A 15,015-nucleotide genomic window follows, 5' to 3' on the forward strand; every position below is an offset into this window, starting at 1 on the left:
TTAATGACTAAAACCATAATCTTTATTTTTTTTTCTCTGAATATGAAGATAAATTTCGGTTAAGGTCATTCGCTTATTCTACGGAAATGTCTAAAACTTGAAAACTGTAAGAAAAAAGTATAAAAGTGAAGATGAGAGAGCAATAAGAACTCTTTTGGTTATGGTAGAATTGCCATATTTTAATTTTTTAAAAAGAAAATGACGATGAAGTAATAAGAGATTAATTGTTTGCGTTCATATTTTCAATTTATCAATTTATTTTTACAAAACTTTCCCTTCCTCTAGTTTTCTTCATAAAATCTTTCTAAAATTCAATATCGTTAAATTATAATTCAATAACTATATATATATATATATATATATATATATATATATATATATATATATATATATATATATATATATATATATATATATATATATATATATACAGGGTTTCCCAAAAGTAATGGTAAAAAATGAAACCACAGATTCCTGGCACCAAAACGAGAGAAAAGTTTATGACATATAGTCCAGAAGTGGACAGGGCGGAGCTACACAGCTTCGAATGTGGGGCGAAACGAACCTCACATTTAGGGAAAGGAATTTGACAACTTACAAAACCGCACTGAAGATGCGTGTAAAGAGTTACACAACACATTGGAAGTGATGGAATGCATTCGAAACTCACGATTAGCACGTTGCAAAGTTGTGGGAGGACAGCACTTTGAACATCTTCTGTATGTACGTTTATTGTTAGCACGTACGACCTAGTAGTTTGTAGTGCCTCTGTGTTAGATATTACGTTTTAATCACAGTACGTCGTTGTATATATTCTGCCTGTTATTTCATTACGACTAGTTACACTTGTTTTTATTTCTACTCTCTCTCTGCAAGTTTCTATCTGATATATTACTTTCCATTGCTCTCTGAGATTATACAATCATGTTCAGTGGTCTTTACTTTAACTCCCATTGTAGATGAGCGTGCAATCGCGTTATGGATAAAAACTTTTTTCTGTACGGTTTCCATGTTTACTGCACCGTTTTCATTATTCCTGACCTAGAAACTTTCGGTGAATCCCTAAATTATTTAAGGAGAACCCCTAAATGATTTAAAGTTATGTAACATGTGTATAACATGTCAAGCCAATATGATTTTTATGTATTTATGAACTCCCTCTTTAGATCCTATTATTCCACTGACGGGTGTGAAGTTGCTTTCTCCCTACATTCGGAGCTGTCTACCTTCGCCCCTGTCAACTTCCGGACTATATGTCATATAAACATTTTTTTTTCTTGTTTGGAAGCCAGGAATCTGTGGTTTCATTTTTTTACCAGGTACAACATAGACATTGTTAACAAGAATGCAATTCCTTTAGTAGCGTTTATTGTTTCCTAAACTTTTCCACGTGTACAGCTTGCTTTTTTTCTTTTCTTAAGGTTAGTGTAAAGGGACAAGTTTTGCCGATAGATGGCACTACAGTCTTCGTATCTCTCCCATGTATTTTTTACCTTTCACGAAAATTTACAATTTCTCTTACAAATTTCAACCTAGAGACTTTAAATTTTTCGAGAAGGAACTTCATAACCTATTAAAGGGAACAATCCGTGCCGATTTTTTATTTAGAATTTTCTTAATTGTTGAAACAATTCCATTATTAAAGATTTGGATATCCATTTCAACAATCAAGCCATTTCAACAATGAAGAAAATTCTAAATAAAAAATCGGCACGGATAGATTATGAAGTTCCCTTTCTAAAAGTTTGAAGTCTGTAGGTTGAAATTTGTAAGAGAAATCGTGTTTTTTTGTGAATGGTAAAAAATACATGGGTGAGATATAAAAACTGTAGTGCCATCTATCGGCAAAACTTGTCCCTTTAAACCAACCTTAAACCATATCATGTTGCTTACAGAAGCCGATAAGCATTTGGTCCCATCGTCTACCTAGTCCACCTTTTTCGCAGCTGCTTCTCCTACTATGCTGTTGAATTCTCCCATTACTATGACCTCACATCTTCCCTCCTGATGCAATATGTCACTAATCTCATCATATATGTCTTCTATTTCATTGTCATCATGGTCGGTTGTTGGCATGTGCACTAGTGTTGTGATTTGATTACAATACCCACTGGTTTTGCACTTATTATTAGTTCACTTTGGTTACACTTATTGCTACTGTGTTCTTCATCGCTATCGCGACACTATTCGTGGTCTTAGGCCTAATCTTCACAGTGGCACACATAGTGTCAACAGTGACACATAGTCCTACCAGTGATACATACATCCGAACAGTGGCACAGACATCCTAACAAAGATACATACATCCTAACAATGACACATACATCCGAACAGTGGCATATACATCCGAACAGTAGTACATACATCCCTACAGTGACACATACATCCTAACAGTGATAATACATCCTAACAGTGTACATACCTAGGTACATCCTAACAGTGATAGACACATTCTAACAGTGACACATACGTCCTAACAGTGATACATAAATCTTAACAGTGATAATACATCCTAACAGTGGTACATACATCCTAACAGTGATAGATGCATCCTGACAGTGACATATATAGTTCTAATTGTGACCAACAGACTACTTGTTGTGAAATATATTATTAGTTCTATAATATTTTTAAGCATTTCTTTTTTAAAAAGAAAACGAAAATGTTAAATTTTGCGCTTTGTTAAAAATGTGTAGCTGGATACCCTGAAAGTTCGAAGAAAGAAAAACGAAAAAAGAGAGATAGAAAGAAAGTCGTATGGAATCGCAGTAAGCAGATTATCTGGTCGTATCATCTGTAAGTGTCGCGTCCTTTTACACCTTTCGCGTTTCATTCCAGTTTTTTTTCTTTTCTTTCTTTTTCACTTCTTTTCTTTCAGTCTGTTCGAGTTTCTTTTGAGAAAACGTTTTCTGGAGCAAAATCGACCGGCATCTGTCTCGTCCTTTGAGCGTCTTCCCTTTTGCCTCCAACACTTTAAGCGTTTCTTTTCTCTGTTCCCTACATCATCCATGGATTTTCATAATACTTAACATTTAAAGATCTTTCCTAAGGAAAACGATATTACCTTATTTCCCCTTTTTAGCAAATGATATAGAGAAAAAAGAATCTTTTTTTTCAATATTTACACATGGTGTTTGTGCGTCACTGTTAGGAATTTGTGTGTCATTATTAGGACTATGTCACTGTTGGGGAAAATCTGTGTCGTTGTTAGAAATATTGTGTCACTGTTAAGAATACATGGATTGCTAAAAGTAGGTTAAGTTAGAAATTAGGTTTCTGGGCTTCCGGGATCTAATGCCATGTTAGCCCGTCACCCTTATGAGGGATGACATCCTTTGGCGATCACATGGCTCAGGGAATTGGGAAAAACAAAGGAAGCAGACTGGGACCATTATGTTAGGTACTACGTACTCCGGCATTTGCTTGGTATGAATGAGGAGAACCCAGAAAAAAAAACTCACTCAATATGACTAGCCTGAAAGGACTTTCACATTTTTTTCGACCGAATGTCGAAATCCGGAATCGAACCCGGGACAACTCGCGACAAGAGCGAGAGCATTAGCAACTACGTTACGCGGGACCACGCGTCACTGAGTATATTTGTCTTTAGAGTTGTATAGTTGTTGGGAGTATGTGTGCCATTGTTAGAGCTATATTTGCCATTGTTGGGAGTAACTGTCATCCTTAAGAATATTGTATCACTGTTAATATCATATTTACCATTGATACGAATATGTGTGTCATTGTTAAGAATATTGTGTCACTGTTGAAAGCATATACAGTATATATGTATGTATACAACATTGTTAGCAGTATCCCATTGTATCACATGTGTGCCATTATTAGGGGTATATTTGTCCTTGTTGGGAGGAACTGTCATCGTTAGGGGTATTGTATCAGAATCTCGCAGAAATAGGAATACAAATTAGAAACTGTATCGAGTTGGCTAAGGACAGAAGTCAGTGGAGAACTTTTTGTGAACGTAGCATTGAACTTCGGGTTGCATAGACCATAGATTTAGTTAGTTAGTTATTCTGTACCCGAAGAAACGATAAGTACTTTTAACTACTGTCACCTGTATTCTCAAAAACAACAACAAAAAAAGGATACAACTTAAGTTGTTTTATAAGAATAGTAGAAATGAAGAGTATGATCAAATTTTTAAACTACATCAAGTATGTTTTTGCTTGAACAAGTACACTGAGAAAAATCCGTTATCCGAACAGCGGCATATTGCACAAATATACGGAATCCTTATGTTTACTACGGAAATCAGTACGGAACATACGTTATCCATATGCTACATAATTTTCCAGCTTAGATGTTACATTATGCCGCTGCAGGATGTCTGATATTTAACAGTCTTCCTTATATTACATATTATATACGTCAGCTATATGTTACATACGTCCATCTATATATGTAAGATCCTGACTGCCTATATATAGTTCTTTCGTTCATACGGAAAATACGTTTACTCGGAACACCTGTACGGAAAGTACGTTTACTCGGAACACCTGTATGGAAAGTACGTTTACTCGGAACACCTGTATGGAAAGTACGTTTACTCGGAACACCTGTACGGAAAGTACGTTTACTCGGAACACCTGTACGGAAAGTACGTTTACTCGGAACACCTGTACGGAAAGTACGTTTACTCGGAACACCTGTACGGAAAGTACGTTCACTCGGAACATCTGTATGGAAAGTACGTTTACTCGGAACACCTGTACGGAAAGTACGTTTACTCGGAACACCTGTACGGAAAGTACGTTTACTCGGAACACCTGTACGGAAAGTACGTTTACTCGGAACACCTGTACGGAAAGTACGTTTACTCGGAACACCTGTACGGAAAGTACGTATAAAATATACTTTTTAGTTGTACGTTTGCTGTTCGTTAAGTCCAAAAAAAAACTACAGGATTTACACATATAACCTACGCTTTTACGTACGCTACATACTTTATTTTTTTATTTATTTATTTATTTATTTTTTTTGAAGAAAGTGAGCAATTATCTGTCGAGTTTCGAAGTTTTGAGGGGGGGTCTGTACCTGGTATACTACCCTCTATTGGCACCCTCCTGAATGCAAAGTGACACACACCTTTTTCTTGCACATGCATTATCTCGGTTAGCGTTGTATTGGACTTAGTTTTTCAGTTTTTTTTTTTGTAATTATAAATTTCACAATAATAATGCAATTAAAAATGATTTCATTCGCGGATGCAAGTAGCAAAGATTAATCAATACCAATTCAGTCATTATATTTTCAGGAAAGAACAGAAATCAAACGAAATTAAGAATGATTGTGGATATTATTTTTCTCATTATGCTGCGAAAGAAAACTGGAATCTATTTATTTTGGAGAATGCCGTCAAAAAATTCTTGAAATTTCTTCTCTGAATCCTCGGTTTCTAAAAGCATTTTTGTCTTGAAAAGAAAAAAAAACAAGAAGAAAAATAAAAATATTCACCGAAATCTCGAAACAACTCAGCGAGGAATTCATAAGAAGTTAACAAAAAAATTAGATTTATCACCCACTGTTGAGGTAGTGGGAGAAGATCGAAGGGACCTATTTTTCCCCTAATGGTCTTTCCTAGTTATATTTTACAATAGAAATAGAATACATAATGTATTTGGTTGCTGTGATTGAATACCGGTGTTTTTAAGGTGATTAGTATTCAGGTATCGTATATTTCGATAAATGAAAAAAAGCACATAAACTGATTATGGAAGGCCTCCAGAATAATTGATTGAATAATTTCTCCGAAAATTCAGATGAACATTGTTTAGTGAGAGAATTGTTTTTATCTTTTTATCTTTCTTTGTATATGTATTTATCAACTCTCTGTTGCATTGGTTTAGAAAAACAAATGCATGTCGAAACTTATCGAGAGAGACTTTGGGTGTATATACGTGTCAACTGAGTGTTAGGGCGTTAGCAATATACCACAGGGACGAAGGTTCGAATCTAAACACTTTTTATGTTGGTGTACCTTAAGAATTATAACTTGTTATGTACTGTGTATTAGCTAATGCCCCTCAGCGTTGAGGACCAAAAATGTCAACTTTGACCTAATCTCATTCAACCCCATGCTCACACCATCAATCTGATATCACTCTCACAACATTATTTACACTCACTCGATTTCACGCTTACAACATTATTTCGAACCATTTCACTCATAGCACCATTTCGTCACCACGCTCACTCAACCTCACGGTCACAACACCATTTCGACACCACGCTCACTCAACCCCACGCTCATAGCACCATTTCGTCACCACGCTCACTCAACCTCACGGTCACAACACCATTTCGACACCACGCTCACTCAACCCCACGCTCATAGCACCATTTCGTCACCACGCTCACTCAACCTCACGGTCACAACACCATTTTGACACTGTACTCACTCAACCCCACGCTCATAGCACCATTTCGTCACCACGCTCACTCAACCTCACGGTCACAACACCATTTCGACACTGTGCTCACTCAACCCCACGCTCATAGCACCATTTCGTCACCATGCTCACTCATCCTCACGGTCACAGCACCATTTCGACACCACGCTCACTCAACCTCACGGTCACAGCGTCATTTCGACACCACGCTCACTTAACCTCATGCTCACATATCATTTCGACTCACGCTCACTTGACCTCACTTTCACATCATTTCAACAGCACACTCATTTAACCTCACCCTCACATCATCGTTCTGATGTCACACTCACTTCGTGAGGTTGAGGCCGAAGGAACGTGAGTTTTGAACTCTTTGCTGAAGACAGAATAAAAGAAATGATCTCCGCTTAAAGAAACCAACAACAACTTCGATGAGACACATCCCACTTTATAATAGCCAGCTGGTAGGCTGGACCCATCCAAAATTTAGTGTTAAATAATTTAGTTTTAAGGCCGACTTATCAATCGAATGCCCAATCTCAAATCTTGAAAGAAGATAACACGTGCTTTGTTTAGTGGATCTATCGAACTTAACAGTGAAGACTAATAGTCAAATCAATGGCCATCTCTGGACTTCGTGGGATTCAATACCTAACAATTGTTAAAATTGTGGTCATGAATCTTCAGATAACCGTTGTTAAAATTCTGGCAATGAGTCTTCAGATAATCTTTGTTAAAATTCTGGCAATGAATCTTCAGATAACCGTTGTTAAAATTGTGGTAATAAATCTTCAGATTAACGGCTATATACAAATTCGATTCTTCCTAATGTGTTAGGCAACCCGTCTGACAACAGTGATGTGGACTGTTATCTATATGTGAAGGATAATTGCAATGTAGGCTAATTTTCTGAAACACTTGAAAAAATCTTGAGATTTTATAGACTTTCCTACAAAAAGGTTATACCAATACCTCTATTGATTGTTTTCGGGGCATTGCACATTGTATGTTGATGCATAACATAGCTTGAAAGTCTTAAGAAAACGAAAATAGCATACTTCAACTGTTCCTAGATTCTTGAAGAAACTTGGCAACAGGGATATAATAGGGCATATAGGAGAATGTACGACGTATATCCATTTAATAATTTTACAGCCCAACGTATTCTCATCTTAAAGTTACGAAAGAACGAGTGTATATGAGTGAGGTGAGTATACACTATAATTTTGAAAATGGTCTAGCGTTGTCAGCCATCAAAGAATTCTAGCGTTGTCAGCCTTAAGAGTGTATTCAATTGCAAACAATACACAGAGGAGCAGTCGATTCCTTGTGAAATATTCGTTACACGAATTTGACATCACTACAGCAACACAACAAAACATGATAACTTCATATGTCATAATGGAAATAAAAATCACAAGCAAACAAATATGGAAAAATAGCGGTTCGGTGGGGGTACGTCTTGTAATAAAGGAATGTCACATTCACGGTTAGAGAAGGAAGGAAGGGGGAGGGCAATTTTATTTCCCCCTTCAGTCGCCGAGAGATGTCACTGCTTCTACCGCAGCAGTTTTGCAAGTCTAAGGTTCTCCTGTGGACCAACCGTTTCTGCTGAAGACAAGTTGTTATATAGAGTCAGGCAGTTTGCTGGTTGTAAGTCTAATGGGAACTGTGATCTGCATGATGAGTGGGCGCCACTACTATTACTATTACTACTGCTACAACAAAACTTTTCGTTTCTATCTTCCTTCCTTCCCCCTCCATCCCAAACTCAAACCAAAAACAAAAACACCAGGGTTGCCAGGTGGTGCTGAAATTGTTTTTTGAATTACACAATGAATACGGAAATATGAATTTCTTTCTCTTTTAAAATAAAGAAACTTTTTAAAAAAAAAAGTATCCACACAGTGAATACATGAGTATTCGTTTATTAAAATACACCGAAAATGGCGGAATGTGGAAAATAAAAATAAAATGCACGGATTCTTGTCATTATTCTTCTTTGCTCACTCCTTAGTAAATATTGACTTCCACTAAGATGAACTGCCGTTTCTATATTCTTTCTAGACAAACAGTGGGCTAAAGAAGACGGTGATGATGTGAAATGAAGGAAATGGTGGAATGAAGAAAGTGAAAAGAAACTGGAGAACCCCGAGAAAACCCATGTACATGGTGTTTGTCCATCACAAATCTCACTGGGCGCGAGCTGGGATCGAACCACTGACCCCATGCACCAGAGGTGAACGCTCTACTACTGAGCTCATTGTTAGGGGGGGATATGTGTGTCATTGTTAGAGATATGTGTATCACTGTTAGAGCTGTGTCATTGTTAGAAGCATGTGTAACACTATTAAAGATATGTCTACCACTATTAGGAGTATGCACCTCATTATTTGAACTGTGGCTTACCTCTGGTGCGCGAGGTCCCTGGTTCGATTCCCGGAATCGTAAGTTGTGGAGGACAAGATCGTGTCTGTTGCTTCTCTCTTGACACTCCCGTTTCCTCCCACTGTCTCATTCCACCAATTCTTGCATCATCATTCACGTGTCTTAATGATCATCTCTCTTAGCCTAAACTGCATAATGGTGGGACGTTTAACTGAAATATTTCATTTTATTTCATATAAAAATACGTCGCTGCACTTGAACCGTAACGAGGTTGTAGATGCAGCGTAAATGAAGCCATTTCACAGAGAAAGCATTGGCAATAGAAGATATAAAATACGTATACTTTAAGATGTTACCCATGTCCTGTATTTTTAATTACAAAGGTACTATCCTGGTATAGATTCTACTACATAAATGTGCAGAAAAGTAATCAATCAGGAATTTTGATCCGTAATATCTCAAGTTAAAAGGGAAAATGTTTAACTGCTTCGTGTGTCTGCTTAATTTAAACCTATTAAGCAAATAAGTTGAGGTAGGGGATGTTTTTTCTTTCTTTTTTTTTTTTAAAAAGAACATTTTTTATATCGTTTGCTCCTCGTGTAAATTCGAGATTTTCAGGATCGAGTTTTGTTTTCTAGCTTTTCCTGCTGAGTAAGCCTTGACTTAAAAAAAAAAAGAAAAACACGTTAACTTGGGTACATCACAATCGTACTGGATGGCAACTATGAGTTAAGATTGTACAGTGGTCCTTGAACATGTTCCCCCCTTTAATCAACGCCACTGAATCAGTTTCCTTTCTTTTTTTTAAATTGCTACTGTTTCTATCCCTCCTCCTTAACCTCTTATCAAAAAAAAAAGGCCTCAGTGTTTGCTCTTGTGCATTATGCTTCCAGCCACCTTCATAACATGCAGCCGATTTTCTTGTAGTGGTAAAGAAGTTTAACGCAGTGAAAAAGGGAGAGGTTTTTGCGGGGAGAGATGGAATACAGATTTTTAAAAAAAGCTACAAGGACGCTACATACACAAGAAAGAACCACGGTCTTCTTCCTTCCTCCAAAGTTAATCGGAGGCTGATGTGCAATCTTTGAGGCTGGGAGAAACTTTACTTCTTAAGTTTCCTCATTTGCGGACTACGCAGAAATCTTCCTCTTCGTCTCTTCCTTCCTTTTTCTCTGTTTTTGAGAAGGTTCTTCTATGTCTGTGGGAGTTTTTTTTCATTCCTGTTCTTAAGTTTTTTCTCCTAAAATAATCCACCCCTATTCTTTTCTCCTATCAAATTTAACCCTCTCATTCTGCCTTTGACTACAGTTAATCCTCTAAGGATGCCAGATTATTTCAATGGAGGGGCTTTTAACGTCAGACTTGTCCAGATTTTGTTTTTCGTATTTTCTTTTTCTTTTCTTTTCTTTTTTTCTTTTTTTTTTGCTATTTTTGTTTTCTTCTTGTGGTACAAATAAAAAAGAACGGTTCCTTGTGAAACAAAGGCTAAATGGAAAAGACCAACCAAGTTACTGAAACTGCCTGTAATGCTGCAAATGTCACTTTCTGTCCCAACAAATGACCGATCAGTTGAATGTTCAGTTCTGTGCAATTTATTTAATATAGATTTAAGATTTTTATTTTGAGAGGAGAGGAGGTAAGATTCTTCATCAATATAGGTAAAGTTTCACGTTTTTTGAGGAATTTTGTTTACGAAAACTCGTTTATACCAGGGGGTGCCCACAAGGGGGGATATGACGCAAACTGCGTCATTGAAATATTTGTGGGGGTTAAAAATCTATATAAATATGTTTGAGGGGGTGTTAAAATTAATCGAAAAGTTTTTTTTTTCATCGAAGAACAACTGTGGATAGACAATTGCGCGGGGGGCACCACTGTTTATACAACGGGTTAATGAACTATGCCGACAATTTGTCAAAGATGATTCCTCACATCAAAATAAGAAACCAAAAGTGCATATTGACCTGTAGGCAAAAGTGCATAGTTTCAGAGCTAGGCCATTCGAAAGTGCGGGTCATTTCAACACCACGCGTTATTTCGAACGCGAGAAACGATGTAGTAATAGTGAGGCGTATCAACGTAAAAAGTCACACATAAGTCATCCAAAAAAATGCATATTTCAGCAATGCAATGTGATTTCATACAGGGTATAATTGCCAGAGATATACCCAAGGGAATTCTCTTATATGCTGTGGGTTAAGCTAGGTCCAAAATGTGCAAAAGTAAGTCTTGACAGCAGTGAATACGGAATGTGTGGGCGGGAAGTTTCAAGTATTAGGGAACTCCAGCTCCTCAGTTCCTCGTGTTTGGAAAAGCCTTGACAGCAGTGAATACGGAATACTGCGGCAGGAAGTCTAAAGTATTAGGAAACACAAGGTCCATAGTTCCTTGTGTTCGGTATAACGGGTGCTGTGATGCATTGCCTCAAATTATATTTCACGTTTTTTGAATACATATACACTGAAATTTTGGTCACTTAGAATAGATAATAGAAAGTTTTTAACAAGTACCAAAAAAATGACATATTTTTCATATAAAGCATTTGCCATTTTATGAAAATTTCAGTTTTAATGAGATACTTTTTTTCTAAGTACAGCTGATTCTATAGGCGTAGATGAACTGTTTTGTGACGTTGATGCACTGTATGATCCTGACTTACCAGTGGCGTAACTAAAGGCTTGGGGGCCTCCCCGCAGACAGCATGGAGTAGGGCCCCTTTCCACTTTATGATTTGGGGCCGCTTTATGGCTTGAGGCCCCTCTCCCCCGCAGTGCGGGGTCTGCGGGGCTCTTATTTACGCCCCTGTGACTTACCACGTTCTGGAAGATTTATGCATTGTCTCTAACGATTCCGTAATAGACGGATACTTGTAGTATCATAGTGTTCCTACGCAAATTCTCCAGAAAATTATAAGTGTAACTTTCATATGAAATCGATATAAATGGATTGTATGTGAATTGTCTGATTATTATATGCAAACGCACTTTCTTTCATATCTCTTACTTGCAGAAAATTACACTTTAATCTAAGAAACTCAATTAAATTTCTCGATGTACACTGTTTAAATAAAAATAGTTTTCTTGATGTGATGAATTCCCAAAATGTATTCTCATTTCTATGTTGTAGCCTCCAGTAACTTCTAGCTGTAAAAAGATATTTTGAATACAATGTTAATTTGAAAGCTACGTAGTTGGTGAAGTTGATCTTTCCTACTGCGGAGCATTACCAACCAGTGTGGTGGTATTACGCGTGTGTGGGGGTAATTCTGAGCAATTTCAGAACGTTTGGCTTCTGCATTATTATTTTTGTCGTAATATAATTACAAAATTTTACGTACTCTTCGTACAAACAGAAGGAACCACAATATATGTGATGAAATTTTGAGTTTCGTACATCACAAAATAGCTTCACAATTTTGTGTCGTTCTTAGGTGCACGCCATTCCTCCATGTTCATTAGTATATACTGCTACTTATTCATTAGTATATTAAAAAATAGATAAATTAAACTCAAGGGAGAAATTGCTACCCTCTTCTCCCCGAATGATACTTCATGGTTTCTCTCCGACATTGACACATGGCGCTTGATAACGGGAAAGCAAGATACTGGGTTCATTCATATACATAATAGACATTGATTATTGAGAGTATCTCTATTTGTGCAGTATCGGTGCTGTATGAGAGTTTGTCTATTTGTGTAGTATCGGTTCTGTATGAGAGTGTTTCTTTGTGTAGTATCGGTACTGTATGAGATTATGATCCCAGCTTGCGTCAAGTGAGCTTTGTTCTGAATAAACACCGTGCGTGGGTTTTCTAGGGGTTCTCCCGTTTCATCCCATTTTCTTCATTCCACCATTTTATTCATTTCTTGTCATCACCGTCTCCTTTAGCCTAGCAGGCGTAACCATGGGACGTAAAACATAGATTTCATTTCATTTTGTCGGTACTCTATGAGAGTATGTCTATTTGTGTAGTATCGGTGCTGTATGAGAGTTTGTCTATTTGTGTAGTATCGGTACTGTCTGAGAATATGATCCTAGCTCGCGTCAAGTGAGCTTTGTGCTGGACAAACACCGTGCGTGGGTTTTCTAGGGGTTCTCCCGTTTCATCCCACTTTCTTCATTCCACCATTTTATTCATTTCTCAGCATCACCATCTCCTTTAGTCTATCCGGCTTAACCATGAGACTTAAAACAGATATTTCATTTCATTTTGTCGGTACTGTATGAGAGTATGTCTATTTGTGTAATATCGGTGCTGTGTGAGAATATATTATACATACTATTTAACGCGAGAACTGAAACGTGTATCCCAAACTGCAACCGGGCTCAGCACCAATCATGTTAACTACTCACAGCTCAGTGAAAATATATTTGAAATTTAAAAAAAAAAAATAAATATTAATATTTAAAATCCATTTAGTTTGTTGTATTTTTATTATCTAATGTTGGACGATGTTCTTTTTATGTACGATTCGCTTAATGTAGCTTTTAATTAATTTCTTGTTTGTTTTCTTTTCGTTGCAGGTTTTGGTTTTGTCACATTTCAGAGTGAAGACGTCGTTGACAAAGTGTGCGAAATTCACTTTCATGAAATCAACAATAAAATGGTAAGTACTTCTTCTCGGGATTTCTCAATTTACTGTTATTTGCTAGCGCACAAAATGCGCTCCTTCTCTCACAAAATGATGTCTTTACATTGTTGAATAACTGGGCCATCATTTTTCTTTACTTCATCGATTTCCATGAGGTTCAGTGTTGCCAACTTATGAAAATGGAAATACCGAACACTCTCCTAGAGTACGTATAGTTGAGCGTTGACATCATTGCTCGTCAAAAATGAGAACAACCAGAAAAAGGTTATTTCACATAAAATTGAGCGATTTGAAGATCGAATTTAATAAATTTAGTTATTTTTGAAGCACTTATTAAACTTACTTGTTCCAGTTTTGGTTGAGACGGCACTTGTAATTTTTGTAGTCTACCACCAATAATACATCTTATTTAGGGTTTGTGTAAAGGGACAAGTTTTCTCGATAGATGTCACTACAGTCTTCGTATCTTTCTCATGTATTTTTTTACCTTTCACAAAAATTCGCGTTTCCTCTTACAAATTTCAGCGTAGAGACTTCAAATTTTTAGAGAAGGAATTTCATAACCTATCGAAGGCAACAATCTGTGTCGATTTTTTTTATTTAGAATTTTCTTCATTGTTGAAATGGCTTGATTGTTGAAATGTTTATCCAAACCTTTAACAATATAACTGTTTCAACAATGAAGAAAATTCTAAATTAAAAAATCGACATGAATTGTTGCCTTCGATAGGTTATGAAGTTTTCCATCTCTAAAAATTTGAAGTCTCTACGTTGAAATTTGTAAGAGAAAACGTGAATTTTTGTGAAAGGTAAAAAAAAATACATAAGAGAGATACGAAGATTGTAGTGACATCTATCGGCAAAGCTTGTCCCTTTACACCAACCTTAAAACAGAAAAGCAAATCTAATTGGCAATATACGTAATTATGGCTTGCACAAAATATACTTGAAAAATAAGTGTTTCCAGCTTCACTGGGGCTGATAATGTCTCATAAATTTCCTACATACTTTTACTGTATCTGGATGCATTACGTAATTGGAAGATGTAGCTGAGGATGAAGCAGTGCTAACTATGCTCTCGAAAATATACTTTGTTACTTTTAGCAGTTTTGGTAAGTTCAGTAAATTTTCCTGCCTTCAACTCTTCTGTAAATTCCGCGCACAACAGGTCGATATCAAAAGGAATTACAAGCTGTGCTTTAGCCATGTTCATCGACAAACGATTCATTTCGTCACTCTAAAATAATCTGCATTGAACCACAATGAATGGGACTAGCAAGAGGAGAAATTACCGAACATCTTACGTCCGGTTTTGAGATCGTACCGGACACCGGACAAGGTCAAAAACTGAACTCTCTGGTAAAATACCGGGTATACAGTCCTGCATTGATCAAGTATAACATTGTAGTTTATGGATTTATTTGTTTCGGCTCTTCCAAGCTTAAGATGTAAGTAAAAAAAAAAAAAAAACATTAAGAACAAATAATAAAGAAACTAAGTCAACCTGATGGATAACAGTAAGAAATTATATAAAACGCAATGAGCAATGAGTGTACGGTAGTGGATACCTACTTTTGGGCCACCCTGTGTAATCATTGATCTTTTAAAGGATTTACTCCTGGTAA

At 36.7% G+C, this 15,015-nt stretch overlaps 1 protein-coding gene across 3 annotated transcripts in view; it reads left to right on the forward strand.

Annotated features, from left to right (window-relative positions):
- Positions 1-15,015, forward strand: part of Rbp6 (RNA-binding protein 6) — a 1,467,626-nt gene that overhangs the window by 1,289,904 nt on the left and 162,707 nt on the right. For all 3 annotated transcript variants that reach the window (XM_081770618.1, XM_081770619.1, XM_081770620.1), the window contains exon 8: positions 13,323-13,405. In XM_081770618.1, coding sequence (XP_081626744.1) covers positions 13,323-13,405 — 83 coding nt within the window. The remainder of the gene's footprint in view (positions 1-13,322; positions 13,406-15,015) is intronic.

Source organism: Thermobia domestica, chromosome 9, assembly GCF_964235325.1.
Source record: "Thermobia domestica chromosome 9, izTheDome1.hap1.1, whole genome shotgun sequence".
NCBI classification, from domain to species: domain Eukaryota; kingdom Metazoa; phylum Arthropoda; class Insecta; order Zygentoma; family Lepismatidae; genus Thermobia; species Thermobia domestica.